Consider the following 14,383-nt stretch of genomic DNA (forward strand, 5'->3'; position numbering starts at 1 on the left):
TTCTGTTTTGTCAGGATGTTTATTGGTGCCGCGAGCACAGGGCCCTGCGGTCCTGGTGCCGAGAGCTCCCTGGGGCAGGCCTGGCTGGCCATGGCACTGGAGCACGGGGCTCATTCATTTCTCCAGCGCCCCGGGGCCAACGGGCACTAGAGCTGAGACGCCTGACGCAGCCCGGCGCCGAGGGGGCAGTTTCACCATGCGTGTAGGGCAGACCCAATGGGGTTCGGCCGGTTCCCCCACTCAGGACACAGGGCGTCCCCTAAAGGGCTCAGTGGCACATTCCTGCCTGGGTGGGGGCATGGAGCTCATGGGAACCTCTCAGGGACCAGCCCAATCCCAGTGCCCTCTGGCCACCGCCCCAGTTGCCAGGTCCCATGCTGTGTGCTGGCCAACAGCCTGGCACCTTCAACCAGCCACAGAGCTCCCTTAAACAAAACAGTCTGCCTGGGTGTGAGCCCCCCGCAGGAACTAAGCCAGAACAGGGAGCAGCTCAGCCACCCATAGAATGGGGAATAGGGGACCCCAGGAGGTGGGAGTTGGGGGAATGGGGATGGGGGACCCTGGGGGCATGGAAGTCAGGGGGCAGGTTGACAGGGGAGCCAGGAGGAATGGGGACAGGGGGACTCTAGGGGGATGGGAGGCTGGGGGTGGGTGGACCTTGAGGGGAGCGGGGCGGGGGGATCCTGGGGGAGGGGAGGCTGGAGGACCATAGGGGCAGAGTGGCTTCATGGGGCCTGTCAGCACCGGTGCACTCTCCAGGCATTACCAGGCTGGGCAAGACTCCTCCCCCACAGGCTGTGCCCAGGGCTTCATCTGCCCCAGTTCCCAGGACCCCCAGGCCGCCCCGCTCAGGATCTCAACCTAGCAGCCAGCTCCTCCTGGGGGCACCAGCGCTGGGCCCTGGCTGCTGGGGGTGGCTGGGAGCGGCAGAGAACAAACCTGCTCAGCAAGTCTGTGGGAGCTTGGGGCAGCTGGGTTCTCGCTCCCCGGGGTCACAGCTTCCAACCCCCCCAGCCAGGGTGCCGCAGCTCCCCCTCTGCGCCCAGCTCCCCACCCAGCACAGCCACCACGGGCCTCAGCGCTTCGCCCGCCGCTTCCGCAGCTCCTCCTGCACCCGCTGCCTCAGGGCCTCACGTAGGGGCGGCTCCAGCGGGCTCCGGGCACAGACCTTCTCCGTCACCTCCTCAGGGCTGTCGTCCTGCAGCGAGAGGGGCAGGGCCCGTAATCAGCTCCGGAAACTCCTGCCACCCAGCTCCTGCATGCGCGAGCTCCCTGCACCAACCCCGGCAGCATTTGCCAGGGCCCCAGCATGCCCCAGCCCCCGCAGCTGGACAATCCCGTCACTCTGCGCCAGCTGCAGCCTCTGCTATGGGGTCTGCGGGCCCTGGCTCCTGTCTGTGGGAGGGGAGGGCCGCTGGGCCGGCAGCTGGCATGTGGAGGTGCCCTCTGCCCCTGGAGAGACGGGGGAGCAAGGTGAGAGGGCGAGAGATGGGGAGACACGAACGGGATAGAGGGACCGCACAGAACGCTAGGAGTGACAGCACCCCCTGCTGAGCCCCCTACCCTGCTCTCCACATCACAGGGCCCCACGTCAAGCAATTGCCCCACTCCCCAAACCACGCCCCCACGCCGAGGCCCCCCCCCACACACCATGCGCCCCCTGCTCCACTCCCCACAGCACAGGGCCCCCTGCCAAGTCCCCCGGCCCACTCCCCACACCATGGCACCCCCTGCTCCACTGCCCACACCACGGCGCCTCCTGCTGAGCCCCCCACCCTGCTACCCACAACACGGCGCCCCCTGCCAAGCCCCACATCTCCTCCTCACAGTACAGCCCACCCCACTCCACCCCCCTGCTGAGCCCCCCACCGATCTCCCCATAGCACAGCACCCTCTGCTCCAGTTCCCACAACACAGAGCCCCCTGTTGAGCCCTCACCCTGCTCCCCGCAGCACAGTGCCCCCTGCTCCACCCCCTACAGCACGGCGCCCCCTGCCAAACCCCGTAACCCTCTTCCCTGAGCTGAGCCCCTGCCCTGCTCCCTGCAGCCCAGGCCCCTAACACCTCGCTCAGTCATTGGGGTCAGCACTGATCCGGGGGAGAGCGCTCCCTATTAGCTTCCACCCTCTCCTGCCAGGAGATCCCCTCCCTGCTGCCCTGTTCTCCTGCCACCCCCTGCCTGGTGTGCCAGGCACATACCTGGTGTACAATGACCGAGGTGACCTCGCCGCTGTCGGCCTCATACTCAAGGCAGAAGAGCTCTGTGCCGCGGGGGTCTGGCTCGGTGCTGGAGCTGCTCTCGCTAGACCCCTCGTACTCTAGGCCACAGGCTGGGTCAGCTCGACCTGGGGAGCATAAAGGAGCTGATGAGGGGAGTGTGGCCAGGTGGTGCCTGCACCCACCCTGAAAACACAGGGCATGGGCGCAGCAGTCTGGAAATGGAGTCCTTGAACCTGGGACCGGGAATCTGTCAGATTTAAGGGGTGTTGATCTAATGCCCCTCAGTCCCGACCTGCAGTCCCCAGCTAGCTCAGCCCTGGGCTCCCCACCCCACAGCCCTGCTGCTGCCCCTCAATCCCAACCTGCAGCCCCCTGCTAGCTCAGCCCTGGGCTCCCCACCCCACAGCCCTGCTGCTGCCCCTCAATCCCAACCTGCAGCCCCCTGCTAGCTCAGCCCTGGGCTCCCCACCAGCTTTGCCAGTGCCCCTGAATCCCGCCCCGCAGCCCCTCAGAATCCTGCTAAGCAGAAGTAGCCAGTTGTGATCATCTTTGGACTGGGATGGGCACCAGTTAGGAGGCCCAGAGCCAGGTCCCGCGGGCGACCGTCACTTAGATTTGGACCCAGGGCTCCAGGCAAAGGGACCGCGTGGTTAAACCCCTGCTCTGCGGTGCTGCCAGTGACCAAGGAAAGGGCTGGGCATGCCAGGCCTGTCCCCATCTGATCCCTCAGCCTGGCCACGGCCCAAACTTGGCTGGTCGGTCAGCTGCCCCTTGGAACTGCCGCCCGTCGCACCAAAGGTGCAGACACGGTGCTGGGGGGATCCTGGACTCGCCCCCACCAAACTCAATGACTTGGATCAGCACAGCAGCTAATAACGACTAGGCAGCCCCCACAACAAGGGCAGAGGGGGAGGCGTCCCCACTCAGCTGTACACATGCCCCATCCGCTCCCCAGTGGGAGCACAGAGAGCAGGGTGCCGGCTGTGCTCACTTCTCCGGCAGGGGTGGTACACCTGCTGGTCGGGTTTCCTGGGCCGGGGTGGGGTCGGCGTGTGCCTCTTCTTCACCTTCTCCTTGGCCTGCTTCATCTCCCGGTCGTAGTCGTCCCTGATGGGGAGGAGAGTGAGGCCTGGGGCTGCAGCTGGGTATGGGGCTGGCGGGGCTGGGAGCCAGGATAGGCCTGCCTGGAGATGCCATTGATTCGCCACGCTTAGGGGGGTGCACCTGGGGTGGGTTTGCATAGGCCTTGTGGCAGGGTGAGGGGCTGGTGCTGTGGGGGGGTTATCTGCCCAATCTTACCCTGTTCTCCGGTGCCCTCCCCTTACAGGATATCTGCGGAGGGGGGTGGGGGATAGGCACCTACCCTTTTTGCCCGACTGGAGAGAGGCGTCCTGCTTGCTGTTTGCATTAGGAATTGGGGTCCCGTTTCCCCCCAGCCCCCACGGCTGAACAGAGAACTGGCAGGGCTGGTACATAGATGCCATGCCCGTGACCTGAAATGTGCCCAGGGTGGGGGCAGGCGTGACCTGGGAGGGGGTTGAATACCAGCCCCCCCAGCCGGGGTCTCCGAGCCCTGCATTCAGTGAGGGTCCAGCTCCCCCAACCCTTGCTGTCCGGGGGTGGGGGATTTCTGCAGAGCTGGGAGCTCTCATGCGGGCGGGGGTTCCCTGGGGGCCAGGATCAGGAGTCCCAGCCAAGTTGGGGGTCCCGGGACGGGGTCAGGTACTTGGGGGGCTGCCCGCGCCCAGGATCCGGGACTTGGAGATCCGGAGATCCGGGGTCCGGTCCCAGGGAGTTGGGGGGGCAGGGTCCAGTCCCGGGACGGAGATCCGAGGTCCGGTCCCGGGGAGTTGGGGGGGCAGGGTCCGGTCCCGGGACGGAGATCCGAGGTCCGGTCCCGGGGAGTTGGGGGGGCAGGGTCCGGTCCCGGGAGCCCGGGCCGGTACCTGGCGATCTGGTTCCGCCGGATGTGCCGCACGAAGCCGTGGCTCATGTCGAGCCGCCCCCCCGGCCGGCAGCCGCCCCAGGCCGGGCCCCGCTCCGCCTCCGGCCCCGCGTCCATCGGCCCCCGCCTCGCCCAGCGCCGGAGAGCAGCGGCGCCGGGGCCCTGAGACCCGCCCCCGGCCCCGCCCGGCCGAGCGCGGGGAGCCGCGAGAGACGGACTCAGACCCCGGCTCCCCCGCACCTGGTCAGGCCCCCCCGGCCCCGGGGCCAGCCCCTCCAGACCGGGATCAGCCTCCCAGCCCCCGGTCCGGAGCCTCCCACCCCGGGACCAGCCCCCCGCGTCTCCCCAGGGCCGGCCCCTACCCGGGGTACGCACCTGCACCCCCCTGGAGCAGAGACCATTCACCCTCATCCCCATCCCTGTGTCTCCCCCATGCCCCCTACAACCCAACGCCACCCTGTACCTGTGCATTCACCCCCCCGCCCCGTGCCTCGCACCCCCACACCGAGCTCTGCACAGTGCCCCCCACTTCTGAGTTCCCTTTGCACTGCCCCCGTCACTGGCGACAAATGAGGTGGGAGCGTTTGACACCCTGGGGTGAGACGCCACAGTGCAGAGCCGTGTGCCAGGCGGTCCACGTTGGATATTGTATCTGCACAGAGGGAGGTTATGTCAGGGCAGGGCTGCCTTAACCCTGGGGGCTTATAGGTTCAGTTGCACCCCCAGAAATCAAGAGCGCCAACCCTCAGTGGTGCTCTAACCCAATCCCTCAGAGTTGGCCTGGCTGCCCCTCCATTGGTGACCAGGGCCGCCCGGGGGGGGGGCAAGAGGGGCAATTTGCCCCAGGCCCCGGGCCCAGCAGGGGTCCCCACGAGAGTTTTTCGGGGCCCCTGGAGCAGGGTCCTTCACTCGCTCCGGGGGGCCTGGAAAACTCTTGCGGGGCCGGGCCCAGGAGCTTCTTCCGCTCCCGGTCTTCGCCGGCAGGGGGTCCTTCCGCCCCAGACCCCCCCGCCGCCAAATTACCGCTGAAGCGGGACCTGCCGCCGAAGTTCAGCTCGGTCTTCGGCGGTAATTCGGTGGCGGGGGGGGGGGTCCTTCCGTTCCGGGACCCACCGCCGAAGTGCCCCGAAGACCTGCGGTGGGGGCCCCCCACCGCCGAATTACCGCCGAAGACCGGGCTGTGCTTCGGCGGTGGGTCCCGCTTCGGCGGTAATTCAGCCGCGGGAGGGCCCCCGTCGTGGGTCTTCGGGGCACTTCGGTGGCGGGTCCTGGAACGGGAGGGCCCCCCGCTGCCGAAGAACCCAGGCCCCCGGAATCCTCAGGGCAGCCCTGTTGGTGGCACTGCCACCCTGTGCGCCAGATTGCAAAGCGGGGGGCCAGGCCCAGCCCAGCACCACAGAGCTGCTGCGCCAGGGTGCGTGTGCGGCGGACATAGCGCACCCGCGGAATTGGGAAGCTATGGCCACCCCTGCATAAAGGCAACTTCCTCTCAGAGCTTGTTTACACTCAACTGTAGCACTTCAGTGTAGACACTATCCACTCCACGGCAGGGGTTCTTCCATTAGTCACCTCCCTGCGGGGCAGCAGCTAGGTCCCCAGAAGAATTATTCCATCCACCTAGTGCTGTCTACACTGGGGGTTAGGTTGGCTTAAGTATGCCACTCGGGGCGGGGGAGGGAAATGTGTGAATTTTTCACACCCTTGAGCGAAGTAGTTAAACCTAGTGTAGACCAGGCCTAAGTCAAAGCCTCTGGGTGTGAATGTAATGCCAATGCTAAACAAACCAGCTTCCGCTGGTGAGAGATACAAGCTTTTGAGCCACATCGAGCTCTTCTTCAGGTCTGGGAAACCAACTCAGAGCATCACAAGGTGTTAACTGCTTATGCTAAAGAATCGGTTCCACCTTTTTTTTTAGCTGTAATGCAGGAAGTGCCTTCTTGAAAGCTTGTCTCTGTCACAGAAGTTGGTCCAATAAAAGATATTGCCTCCCCCACCTCATCTCTCTAATTTCCTGGGGCTGACATGGCTGCAATGCCTATTGCTGTGTTGGCAATTTCAGGCCTTCATAAATCATGAGCTTGGCTTAACAATCATGAAATTTTAAAATCAGTAACTGCTGCGGTTGGTCTCCTTGGCCTTGTGGCTTGTTAGGCCTTGGGATTCACATTTTCCGGCTTTCTCCCCACACACAAGGTCTAGAAACCAACGTGCTTCCCACGAGAGCCCAGATCCTCACCCCATCACTGGACTCCAGGAGCTGGGGCTTTAGGAGACATGCCAGGGTCAGGGCAAGGGGCGGTAGCAGCACAGACACGAGACACCAGCCCCCTGGGGGGCAGAGCGAGGCCGCACAGCCCCAAGCTGCCATTGCCAATGATAGCTGCATAAAGGGGAGACTGTCTCTTTAAATAGGAACTCCGAGAAGAGCAGCGGTCGGCCCATCCCACAAACAGTGGCCGGACAGCAACCAATGCGCATGCGCGAAGGGACGGGTGGCCTCGCGCCGTAAGAGTGCGCAAGCGCCAAACTGATCCTCGCGCCTCCCTTTGGACGGGTGTGCGCATGCGTCTGCTACTGCACATGCGTGTGGGGAAGGGCAAAGGCGCCGCTGGCCTGTCTACGCGCCTGCGGCTGCGTCTGTCGCCCCGCGCGTGCGCAGTAGCGGCTGGACGCGGCCCGGGATGTCCGGCCGGGTGAAGCGGGAGCGGGAGCCCCGGGCGTCCCCGCGGAGCTCGGCCTCGGGCCGGGTGAAGCGGGAGCCGGCGGGGTCGCGCGGCTCCTCCCGAGGGAAGCGCGAGGCGGAGCCCGAGCGGGTCCGGGTGAAGCGCGAGCCCGAGGACGGGCCGCCCCGGGCCAAGCGGGAGCGCGAGGCCGAGGAGGAGCCGGAGCCGGAGCCGGAGCCGACAGGTGGCGGCGGGGCGCGGGGGCGGGTCAGTGCTGGGCACCCCGCGGCCCCCGGCCGGGCACGGGGCAGCGAGCAGCCGACGTCGCCTTGGTGACGGGTGTCCGAGCTGGGTTCTGCGCCAGCCCTCGCCAGCTCCCGTCCCCGCGCTGGTGCTGCTGTGTCCCCGGGGTTGAGCTGGGGCTGGTGATTCTCGCCTCCCTTGGCCGCCCCAGGTGCGAGGTCCTGGGTAGGAGGTTTGATGTTAGGCGAAGATACTGTAACCGCGTGAGGAACAAGGGGGGGGAGGTCGTTACTCAAGCTAGTTCTCCCCCCCCAGTTCAGGTTCTCTAGCCAGTGTAACTAGTGCTGTCACGTGGGCAGCCCTTACAGAGTACGAAGCGCTGGTGTCATGCTCCCAGCAGCCTGCCTGGGTTATTTTCTCCTGAGGAAATGCCATGTGGTTCTGGGGTTTTGGTTTCTGAAGTGTTGCTTTTCAGTGGCAGGTACTACTCAGGAAAACTGTTAATTCCTTAGCCCCTGGGAGTGATGCTTGAGTTGTTTCTAATCCATTTGTGTGGGTCTTTGTTCCAGTGAGATATGGCCGATTTGACCCCGAGGACCGGCGCAGCAGACACTGCCCATACCTGGACACTATTAACAGGTCAGCATAGAGACAAAGCAAACACTTGTAACACAGGGCATGGCAGAGCAGTAGTGGCCTAGTACAGTGGTTCTCCTTGACCAGCAGTCTGATTGGTCTTGCATGCTCTAGGTTTCACCTCAGTTAAAAACTATTTGCTTACAAAATCAGACATAAAAATACAGAAGTGTCACAGCACACTAGTACTGAAAAATTGCTGACTTTCTCATGATTAAATCAGTCATAATTTAAATATTTAACTTTACTTTTCAGTGTGTAGTATATAGAGCAGTACAAACAAGTCATTGTCTGTTTGAAATTTTAGTTTGTACTGACTTTGGTAGTGCTTTTTAGGTAGCCCATTGTAAAACTAGGAAAATATCTAGATGAGTTGATATACCCCCTGGAAGACCTCTGCGTACCCATTGGCCTAGGTCTTTGTGGGTACTAGATACACTAACAGATATTTATAGATTAGGGCCTAATACATAAATGTCTGTTAGTGTATCTAGTGCCCACAAAGAACCGCAACTGTTTTCTGGAATAACAGTCTCTGCTCAGGACTGGAATAATAGCTGTTGCTACAGGGCAGGGGTGAGCTGCATCCACAAAGGGTGAGCAATGCCAGCAGGAGGAGCAGGACTGGAATGACAAGGGATGGTACATGTCAGGATTGAGATGCAGCTCTGATTTTTATAATGATGTGAGATCTTAGTTCCTGTGAGAGCCCAGAACCAGGAAGAAGGGGCTCTCTCATATTTGAGGTACTGTCAGGTGCAGTGTGGTACCAAGCAGCCTTCCAGTACTGTAGTGTGGGTCACACATGATAATTTTTCTGTTGACCTTGGTTCTCTTGAGCTCTGTCAGATTCATGAGAACGTAGGACTGCAGGGGACCCAATGGTAGGCAATATTTGCCTGACTGTTTAAGGGTAGCTCTGCTAACTTGCTATTAACCTGCCATTTCAGGAGTGTTCTGGATTTTGACTTTGAGAAGCTGTGCTCCATCTCACTCTCGCATATAAACGTCTATGCTTGCCTGGTGTGTGGGAAGTACTTCCAGGGTGAGTTCACTGCTGTGCTGCATACCTGCCTCTGCAGCAAACAGAAGCACTGAATGGAGGTGTTACCCTGGCTAGTTGAACACTTCGGGGGTTCACTTAAAGAGAAGGATATTCCATTTGTCTTAAGTGACAATTGTCTTTCACCTTTTCCTGCGGGCCCTGAATTTCTAAAGCTATTTTACCTTCAAATTACTGTCAGAACGTGGCAGGCCCTTTTCTTAACCATTGCTGTGGCTTGTGCAGAGGACATAGCAAATGTGGGTGGCTGGAGGTCAGTTCTGCATGGATATATTGCTCTGTTCTATGGTTCCCCTTGAAATCAACATGGCCAGTGGCTTATTTCATTTTAGTGAAGGCATGTGCAGTTTAAAAGAAAATAGTGTGGTAAGTAACTGAATGTGGGGAACTAATTGTCAGTGTTGGGCAACAAGGCTCCCATTTTAACATTAGCAGGAATCTGAGACTGGATCCCAGGGTTCTCGTAGCTAAATCCCACCCTGTCTTTATGGAAATCTATCTCCTGAGCATGTGAAGCTGTTTTAACATTTATTTTTCTTCAAAATACCCCCCAAAAATCCCAGTTCCCCCTGAGGTCTCTTCCCAGGTGTGCTAGATGCTCAGCAAAAGTGCCTAAAACTAGAGGATTCTAGCGCAGGGGAAGGCAACCTATGGCACCCGTGCCGAAGGTGGCATGTGAGCTGATTTTCAGTGGCACTCACGCTGCCCGGGTCCTGGCCACCGGTCCAGGGGGCTCTGCATTTTAATTTAATTTTAAATGAAGCTTCCTAAACATTTTAAAAACCTTATTTACTTTACATACAACAATAGTTTAGTTATATATTATAGACTTATAGAAAGAGACCTTCTAAAAATGTTAAAATGTATTACTGGCACGCGAAACCTTAAATTAGAGTGAATAAATGAAGACTTGGCACATCACTTCTGAAAGGTTGCCAACCCCTGTTCTAGTATATTCCTCCAGAATAAAATTAACAATGAGGGTGGGGTGTGGAGGTCTCTGGGATTCTCCTTTGGATTGTAAGCTTGTCTTGATCTGTAAAGCACCATGATGCGATATAGCAATTTTCCCACCATCCCGTGGCACCTCTCTGCCTGAGGAAGGCTACATGTTGCTTTCCTAGAGTTCACTGTTGCCTTTGCTAGTCTGCGAGACTCGTCCACTTGTTCCTGTCTCCAAAGCGCTGAGCAATCTTCCTCTAGAGCAGTGTTTCCTAAAGTGTGGTATGCGTACCCCTGGTGGTACGTGAAAGGGTTTCACGGGGTACGTGGCAGAATTTTTTATTTTACTTTATCATAGTTTTTTTTAGCAGCAGAAAACAATTCACTAAAATGTAATATATAAGAATGGTGTACACTTGTACAGTAGAAATACACAGGTTTACGTTGAAACTAATATGATAACGCATTCAGTAACATCTAATAGCACAGCAGAGCCGACGCAAACCACGCGTGCATGTTACCATGGCTCGGGCAATAACTATTTGTAGTAATCTAAAGATCGGAGCAAGTACATACTTGGTGTGTATCAATATACAAAATTTCTCTTTTTGTTTTTGTTAAACCCATTTACAATGGATCGCTGGCTAAAAACGGGAAGTTTGAAATGTACAAAAGAAAATTATGAAGGAAATACGAATGTTAGTGATAATTATGATGAAAAATGCAGTGATATTGCTACATCAGACAATTGTGACGACAAAATTAGTTAACCATATGAACCATCTTAAGTTTATTGAACATATCAGCTGCAAAGAAAATGAAAAAAGCCCGCAAATATGTTGAAAAATATCTTAAACTGGGATTTTTGTGGACTGGTGATGAGGTGGAGCCTGTTCCACTATGTGTGATTTGTTACGAGACTCTCACAAATGAAAGTATGAAACCATCCAACCTAAAACGCCATTTCGATAGCAAACAAAGAATATGAGGGAAAACCTGTAGAATTCTTCAAAAATAGGCGCAAAGATCTCCAAAAGTCCCAGAAAACAATTCATAATGTAACGGGAGGTGAAAATATGAAAGCTTTGGAAGCTTCATATAGTGTGGCGTACTTAATTGCAAAGTCTGGAGCTGCTGAAGTGATTGATGAGACGTTAGTAAAACCTGAAGCCAAAGTAATGGTGCAAGTGATGATTGGAGACGAGGCTAGCAAAGCTATAGATTGAAGCTATCTGTTCATCGTAGAATCACAGACATGTCCGAAAATGTAAATCAGCAATTATTGTCAAGAGTACAAAAGAGTTGCTACTATGCACTGCAAGCTGTGGCAAATTGCTGGCACTATTACGCGCTTTCTCTTCTTTGGGGGGGGGTTCAGGGCGCCATTTCTTGCCCCGAATTGGAATATTAACTGCCCCACTAGTGTCCTAGAGGAGGGGAGTGGAGAGAGAGGGACCTGGGCCCGCCCTCTACTCCAGGTCCCAGCCCAGGGGCCCTGAGCATATTGGTAAACCACTTGAACTGACGGTTCCTTCCCCTGGGCTACTTCCCTCTCCTGCCCTTCAGCTTGTGGGGGCTTCCTGCCCTCCCTCTGTACAAGCCAGGTGCCCCTTTACCTAGGGTCTTGGACTTCTTAGCCCACTGCAGCACTTCTCCAAACTGGTATTGGAGCAGAGAACAATCCTTTCTGCTCCAACTCCCACACTGTCTGATTGAAGCAGGGGGTTTTTATTATGTGACTGACTTCAGGTGCTCTAATTGGCTTCAGGTGCTCTAGTTAAACTATAGCAAACTTTCTTCCCCTTACAGGGAATAAGGCTCCCTTCTAACCCTATCCTGCTGCCCTCTGGCTATGCTGTATCACAAAGCTGATATTGTGAATTTGTTTGTCAAATACAAGCTGAATAATGAAGTCCACGATGATATTTTGTTCTGCCAACCTATGCCAACATATACAACTGGAGAAGCTGTTTTTAAAGTTATTGATGACTTTATCAAAAACAGTGACTTGGATTGGAGTCATTGTGTTGGAATAAGCACGGATGGCGCCAGAGCCGTGATTGGTTCGAATAAAGGAGTTGTTGCATGCATTCAAGCTGTTGTGCCAGAAGCAAAATCGCCTCATTGTTGCATTCACAGGGAAACACTCGCCACCCAGAACATGCAGGCAGATCTAAAGCAAGTACTGGATGAAGCTGTGAAAATAATCAATTTTGTGAAAGGCTGCCCTCTGAATGCTCGGCTGTTTTCTCAGCTATGTGATGAGACGGGCAGTGATTACACACAACTCCTATTTCACACTGAAGTGCGTTGGTTTTCGCGTGGAAAAGTTCTGAATCGCCTGTTGGAGCTGTGAGAAGAGCTGCAAGTTTCTTTAGATGAAACCTTTAACCCCTGCGAGACTGTATACATGACTGGAAATGGCTATGCAAACAAGCATATATTGCAGATATCTTTGCTCATTTAAACAACCTCAGTCTATCCTTGCAAGGGAAACTCATATCCATATTCCATGTTCAAGACAAAGTGAGCGCCATGGTCGCAAAATTGAAACTGTGGCATAAACGTCTTAGTTGTCATGAACTTGATTCCTTTCCATCTCTTCATGACTTAGTAATAAATTTGACTAACAAACTTGATAGTGATGTGTTGCAAACCATGAAGCAGCATTTGGAAAGCTTTCAGAAAGATCTTCGTTAAGTATTTCCCTGAACCGGATGGCACTTTTGAATGAATAAGGAACCCTTTTATCATCAGTGTTCAAACATTGCCAAATAACCTCTCTGCTTCAGAAGAACAACAGATCTTGGAGCTGGCTTCAGATAGCTTCCTGAAAACAAAATTTTGAGCAAAATACACTGACGTCATTTTGGTTGGGGGTTATCTCTGAATATCCAGCTCTATCGGACAAAGCTGTCAAGTATCTTCTGCCTTTTCCCACCTCGTATTTGTGCAAGATCAGATTCTCTGTGTTGGTTGGCATCAAAACAAACAACTGAAATCGTCTTATTGACATGGAACCCCATCTTTGTCTTAAGATCACAAACATTGAGCCAGATATCCCCATGATAGTGTCTGGTCAAAAGCAGTTCCATCCTTCATACTGAATAGTTTGGTTTGTACTTAAAATTTTTCAATACTGAAATAGTAAGTATTAAAACTAGTGCTTTCTTCACTAACCTAACCAAACCAGCGTATTTTAATTTCAGAATGATATGAGTATCGGAGGGGTAGCTGTGTTAGTTTGGATCTGTAAGAGCAGCAGAGAGTCCTGTGGCACCTTATAGACTAACTGACGTATTGGAGCATAAGCTTTCGTGGGTGAATACCCACTTCGTTGGATGCAGGATGCATGAATGATACGAATTCACCATATATTATATTGATATAATATAATATAATTAATTACACGCTGTTCTGCCAGACTGTTGATTCGCTTCTATTATTTTAATTATTTCTAGTACTATTTCTATATGTAACTATTATTTCTATTAAAAGTTTTGTTTCAGCTGTATGTAATATAATTTTGTATTTATTTCTAATAAACATTTAATCCAGAATGAAACGAATTAGGAGTGTGTTATAAAAATGTGACTACTAAACCCCCCCACCTCCCAATTATCTTTACCGGAGAAGGGGTTCGCCGGTAAGACAAATGTCTCAAAAGGGGTACGCAACTGTTGTAAGTTTGGGAAACACTGCTCTAGAGCACAGCAGCCTCGCTGGGGAGGGAGTGGACTGAGGTGAGGTGTCGCTCGCAATGCACCGTGTTGCACCTCTGGAGTGGAGATATCATTAAAACAATTCCTGCAGTCCATGCTGCTGCTCAGCACTTGCAGAAGGCAACATTTTTCTCTTAACAGTTCATGTAGTTTCCTGAACATACCCAGTGATGGACAAAACCAAATACTGCTCAAGGTATAGAGAGCAGACCCTGGAAATTCTGTTTGTCCAGCTTGTCTGTTGCCTTTGCAGTGAAGTTTAAGCCATTAGACATCTAGTTCATGCTGTCCCTTTGGCTTTTGTTGCTGCGCTCTGTGTTCCTGACCTGCCTTTTTTGTCTCTTCTGCAGGCCGTGGGTTGAAGTCTCATGCTTACATTCACAGCGTACAGTTCAGCCATCACGTCTTTCTGAACCTCCACACCCTCAAGTTCTACTGTCTGCCAGACAACTACGAGATCATTGACTCCTCGCTGGAGGACATCACTGTACGTTGCCTTCTGGAACTTCGCTGTCAGTAGTGCCTGGGCAGTGGGGAGGGGAGAGGAGGGAGGTGGCTCCCTCCTCTCACATTGGAGGGCGTAAGAATGTGCTCTTCCAGGATACAGTACAATTTGTACCTGCATGGGCAAACTGCCTGTTGTGCCATATGGTCCAGATACACACCTGCCCAATGATCTCCATGGGGACAGGATAGACTTGGTCAGACCAGAAGAGCTGGTGGAATTGCTCCTGTAACTCACTGCAGAGAGGCCTGTGTGTTTGGGATAGAAAGGCCTGAATTAGACCGTTATTTGTGATGCCATATGCAGTGTACGGGCTGGATACATGTGTCCGCAGGCCCAGGTGTTTTTGCAGTAGAAAGGAGCAGTCTGCCAAAGGCATTAGCAGAATATTGTGGGAATTAGGGGCAGAGCGGTTACGAATGAAGCATTATCGGGAGAGGAAGG

General features: G+C 54.9%; 2 protein-coding genes across 3 annotated transcripts in view; one reads left to right on the forward strand and one right to left on the reverse strand.

The window, feature by feature from the left end:
- On the reverse strand, positions 1 to 4,331 carry C2H2orf68 (chromosome 2 C2orf68 homolog). Of its 2 annotated transcripts, XM_045002759.1 has the most exons (4): positions 4,167 to 4,331; positions 3,212 to 3,327; positions 2,200 to 2,345; positions 1 to 1,198 (listed from the first exon to the last, which is right to left on the reverse strand). In XM_045002759.1, exons 1-4 carry the CDS (start codon positions 4,280 to 4,282, stop codon positions 1,076 to 1,078), a joined length of 501 nt encoding a protein of 166 aa, XP_044858694.1. In that variant the 5' UTR covers positions 4,283 to 4,331; the 3' UTR covers positions 1 to 1,075. The 2 variants fall into 2 exon arrangements, with proteins under 2 accessions (XP_044858694.1, XP_044858693.1); XM_045002758.1 differs by lacking the exon at positions 4,167 to 4,331 and having other exon boundaries at positions 3,212 to 4,126.
- Positions 4,332 to 6,696: 2,365 nt separating this feature from the next.
- The window catches only part of USP39 (ubiquitin specific peptidase 39), a gene marked incomplete at its 5' end in the record, with an annotated part of 29,499 nt that continues 21,812 nt past the window's right edge, over positions 6,697 to 14,383 (forward strand). Inside the window, 4 exons of the mRNA XM_045004098.1 lie at positions 6,697 to 7,072; positions 7,641 to 7,710; positions 8,658 to 8,752; positions 13,785 to 13,921. Of these exons, the coding sequence (XP_044860033.1) occupies positions 6,697 to 7,072; positions 7,641 to 7,710; positions 8,658 to 8,752; positions 13,785 to 13,921 (678 nt within the window). The remainder of the gene's footprint in view (positions 7,073 to 7,640; positions 7,711 to 8,657; positions 8,753 to 13,784; positions 13,922 to 14,383) is intronic.

Source organism: Mauremys mutica, chromosome 2, assembly GCF_020497125.1.
Source record: "Mauremys mutica isolate MM-2020 ecotype Southern chromosome 2, ASM2049712v1, whole genome shotgun sequence".
NCBI classification, from domain to species: domain Eukaryota; kingdom Metazoa; phylum Chordata; order Testudines; family Geoemydidae; genus Mauremys; species Mauremys mutica.